Raw genomic sequence first — 4,038 nt, forward strand, 5'->3', positions numbered from 1 at the left:
AAAAAAAAAAAAAAAAAAAAAAAAAAAAAAAAAAAAGGAGCCCTCCCAGATGGTGAAAATGGGGGGTAACAAAGACAAGCAGTAACAATGGCATCCCCAGGAGCTGGTTTATTGAAAGCTGCTTCACGTTTGAGGCTCAGTGCTCCATCTCTCGCTGGGCCACCGATGTCTCCATCCCAGGCGTGGTGACATGAGGGTGTGCAGAGGCAGAGCTGGGCCTAGTGCTTATGTTCCAAGGTCTGGGTGGGCTCTTGTCCCCTGCAACAAAGGCCAGCGCCGACCCCCGGCTGGTCCGGGCCTGAACAGGTGGGGAGAGGAGCCTTTGCAGGCTGAATTTTCACAGCATGGGCCCCTCCTGCGGCTGGCCTGACCTTCAGGGACATGCACTGGCCCTTATCTGAACACAAGGTGGGCGGAGTCCCTGCCCTCTCCAAGGAACTCGTTGCTGTATCTCTGTTCACTTTCATGCCTGCTGTGCCTGGCTGGCCCTTGGAGGGGGAAGTGTGGCCAGCATCGGCCCGTGGCCAGTATGGTGCCCGACTACTGCAGGGTGAATGGGGCACTGCTCGCAGACCTTCCTGCTGGGCCAGCCTCCTCCAGAAGCTGTCCTTGGGCACCAGTGTCCTTGGGTTCAGCTAGTGTCTGGGCAGCAGTGCAGCCATGGACTCTGGCAGGGTCAGGATCCTGGGTAGTCCTGGTCGTGGGTTCAGCAATGGGAGGTCTTGATTGAAGGCCACTGCCCTGGACCCAACCTTGGGTTTTTCAGCCTGGTCATCAGGCCTCACAGCACCCAGGCATGGGGACGTGGGTCAGTCTGGGCCCCCTGACCTGTTGGCATCAGGGTTGTCCTGGGCTCTGCTCAGCGGCCAGAGCGGTCCAGCAGCATGAAAAGCAGCCCCAGCAGCACGAGCGGCGTGAAGACCAGCAGCAGCCCCAGCAGCTCAAGGGCCAGCAGGCTCAGCAGCACCAGGCGACGGGCACAGGGTCCCCGTTCCCGCAGGGCCCAGAGCCGGGCACCCAGGCAGGGTGGACAGGGCAGGAAGGGCAGGCAGCCCTGGCCGCCCGCGGGCTCTGCCAGGAAGCGCAGCTGGTAGCGGTGCTCCAGGGAGCCCCAGGGCCCAGGGTTGCGGTGCTGGGGTGCAGGGGTCTCTCGGCGGGGCTGGTGTGAGGGCCCGTCGGCCTGTAGCAGCTCCTCCTGCAGTCGGCAGATCTCCCACTCCAGCATGGGCGTCTTCTGACGGCATAGCGGGCAGCGCACCCGGCCCAGGTCGGCACTGGGGGCCGAGCTCAGAAGCCTGTGCAGGCAGCCCGCACACAGGCCATGGCCGCAGTTCAGCAGGGCCAGGCGGTACTCTCCGGCCCCGTAGGGCTCTGTGCAGATTGGGCACTCCTCCTCTTCCCCCTGCCCCGCTGCCTGCTCTCTCCCCTCCTCCTTCCAGGTTGGAAGGGCCCAGGCACCCTCCACAGCTACGGCCCCCAGCAGGGGCTCACTGGCTGGAGTCTCGGCACCTTGGGGGGGCCCAAGGTCATTCCCTTCACTTGCTGGCACTTGGCACACAGGGTCCAGGCACTCAAAGCCCAGAAAAGGTCCAGGTGGACTGACAGGCCCAGAGCTGGAGTCGGCCGGGTGGAGGGTGGGGGCCCCAGGGCACAGTTCAGGGGTGGTGGCCCTGGGGCAGGAGTCAGGATAGGAGGGCAGGGACCCCAGGGTGGCAACAGGGGCAGCCCTCAAGGGGAAGCAGGGTCTGGGCTCCACCAGGGCTCTGGCACTGACCTCCCGGCTGGCTCTCCTCACTGGAATTGGACTTTACTGGGGCCCCAGCAAGGCCGGCCTGCTCTGGGTGGATCCTGGGCCCACACGGTGCCGTCCCCAGTCAGATCTGGCTGGAACCCAGCCTCAGCCATGTTTAGTCCTGTGCCAGCGACCCGCCGACCACAGATAGAGACTCCGAGACAGCGAGGCGGGTGTGAACAGCCACTGGACTCCTCCAACAGGACTTTCCTTCCCAGTGCCTAAAACCCCTCCCAGGGGCGGGGCTGCACCTACCACGCCCCCTCCTGCCGCTCCTCTTTCCGGCAGCCTCGGCTCCCTGGTGGGACTGACGGACGGCTTGGCTACACCTTCCCAGCACCTGCCCAGAACCTGGTCCTGGCGATCAGACCTTAGCCGACCCACCAAGCCCTTGAGAACGAGGCAGTCAGGGCGCATATCACATTAGAGACAGACAGAAGAGCTGCAGAGGCCACTGGGGTACAGGCAGCCCAGCAAGGCTGCACCATGGCACCTACCCACCCAGCACCCAGGGCACCGGGAGGAGCTAGAGGAAAGAAGCCTGTGCTAGAGGCAGCCACTCAAAGGCCACCATTTACTGCAAGGGCTTTTCTGGGACCAGGAGAGAACAGGCTGCTCTGGCCTGGGACACCCTCACTGCTCTGAGGGAGCTGGCATCTTAGTGGCGTCTGAGCACAGCCTGAGCCCTGTGGAGGTGCGGGGGCAGTGACTGGAATGTGCTGCTTGGCAGGCTGCAGCGGCCGAGGTGGCCCCAGGGCAGAGGAGCGCAGCACGGCCTCATGGGTGCCCTATGCCACCCCTGGTGCCCATGGGGCTGCTGATGCTGTCCTGGGTCACTTCACTGGTGAGGTGAAGAGGCCCAGGCCACCACCTTGACTGGGAAGGGGGTAGGGGGGACGAGGACACAGCTCACTGTCAGGGTGTGGGAGGAGGGGAGGGCTGGCTGGGCAGAGGCTGCAGTGGGGTCAGGGTTCAAAGGGTGGGATCCAGAGTCAACGGGAGTGTTGCTGTGCTCGGGAGCTGGCTGTTCCCAGAGGACCAGCTGGCTGGTCTGAGAGGACGACGGCTGCTGTCCAGGAGCTCCCTCGTGGATGCCTTCCTAGGCTCCCAGGAGGATGGCCATCAGAGCGGGTACGGGCAGCCTCGGGCCTCAGGCCCACGTCTCGGTCTGGAAGCGCTGTGTCCGCTGGAGCCTGGCTAGATATGCGGCTGCATCAGGGCTGCAGAGTCCGCCGTTCTCCTGGAAGATGGACATCAGGGCTTCCGAGACGTCCGCTGGCATGGACTTGGCGTTGCTGGAGGGGTAGGTCGCAGAAGGCTCAGTGAGGCCCGGCACTCAGGGGCTGGGCCCACTCCTGCTGCACCAAGGCCAGCTCACCCTGCCAGGTAGAAGTATGCACCCTGGCGGTCCAGCAGTTCCCACACAAGCGACCCCAGCTCCCGGAGCCGGTGCTGCACATACACTTTCTGCTCCTGTAGGGCAGAGAACAGGGCTGACAGCTGAGTCTGAGCCCCCTCCCCTCCTTTCCCAGCCCCTGAGCACACACACCTGTTCCCGGGAGAAGGCAGGGACAAGGGTCAGACAGTCCCGCGTCTCCAGTTCCTGCCACTCCGTCTCCCAGTAGAAGTCTTGGTCCCGCCAGCGGCAGCCAAAAAACAAGAAGTTTCCTAGGGAAATGCAGGGTGCTTTTGGCCACAGGTCCTTGAGGTTCAGCTGGGGAGCCCCAGCCACAACCCTGCCCTGGGACCCTGGGTGCTCACTGGTCTGGCCCTGGACCACACGCTCCTGGATGGCTGCTCGGAAGGGGGCTACCCCAGTGCCAGGCCCCACCATGATCACGGGGGTGTCTGGTGTCTCCGGGAAGGCCAGACTCCCAGGCCGCACCCAGAGGGGCACCCGGACAGGACCTATTGCAGGAGGGAAATGGCATGAAGAGGATCAAAGACCTGTGCTTCATCTGCTAGGGCCCTAGCCCAGCATTTGCGTGAGCATGGGAGAGAAGGGGATACTGGCCCACAGCCCCCACCTTGGGAGCAGGGGTCACCTTGCCCAGGGTCCAGGGATGCCAGCCAGGAGGAGCAAAGCCCCCGGCGGGGCTCCTTGAGGCGAGTCTGGAACTGCACGACAGCCACGAGGATCTGCAGCCGTGAGGGGTGAGCCTGGGGAGGACGGCGGGGGGCGGGGTGAGGAGTGAGCCTGGGGAGGACGGTGGGGGAGGTGAGGGGTGAGCCTGGGGAGGACGGCG

At 64.2% G+C, this 4,038-nt stretch overlaps 2 protein-coding genes across 5 annotated transcripts in view; both read right to left on the reverse strand.

Annotated features, from left to right (window-relative positions):
• Positions 1–93: 93 nt before the first annotated feature.
• On the reverse strand, positions 94–1,469 carry LOC108542872 (ring finger protein-like). Its single transcript, XM_017893054.1, has one exon. The coding sequence runs from the start codon at positions 1,223–1,225 to the stop codon at positions 860–862; it is 366 nt and encodes a 121-aa protein (XP_017748543.1). The 5' UTR covers positions 1,226–1,469; the 3' UTR covers positions 94–859.
• Positions 94–4,038, reverse strand: part of NDOR1 (NADPH dependent diflavin oxidoreductase 1) — a 14,227-nt gene continuing 10,282 nt past the window's right edge. The window contains exons 10-14 of one of the 4 annotated variants that reach the window (XM_017893044.1): positions 3,838–3,989; positions 3,554–3,700; positions 3,342–3,460; positions 3,171–3,285; positions 94–3,087 (exon numbers count right to left, since the gene is read on the reverse strand). In XM_017893044.1, coding sequence (XP_017748533.1) covers positions 2,943–3,087; positions 3,171–3,285; positions 3,342–3,460; positions 3,554–3,700; positions 3,838–3,989 — 678 coding nt within the window. In that variant the 3' untranslated portion in view covers positions 94–2,942. The remainder of the gene's footprint in view (positions 3,088–3,170; positions 3,286–3,341; positions 3,461–3,553; positions 3,701–3,837; positions 3,990–4,038) is intronic. The other 3 variants (XM_017893046.1, XM_017893045.1, XM_017893047.1) reach the window with 3 other exon arrangements.

The sequence above is a fragment of the Rhinopithecus bieti genome, unplaced genomic scaffold (genome assembly GCF_001698545.2).
Source record: "Rhinopithecus bieti isolate Rb0 unplaced genomic scaffold, ASM169854v2 scaffold_23276, whole genome shotgun sequence".
Taxonomy (NCBI): domain Eukaryota; kingdom Metazoa; phylum Chordata; class Mammalia; order Primates; family Cercopithecidae; genus Rhinopithecus; species Rhinopithecus bieti.

Bases quoted from the DNA above. Each gene is read 5' to 3' on its own strand.
- LOC108542872 (XM_017893054.1), bottom strand. From the start codon at position 1,225: ATGCTGGAGTGGGAGATCTGCCGACTGCAGGAGGAGCTGCTACAGGCC.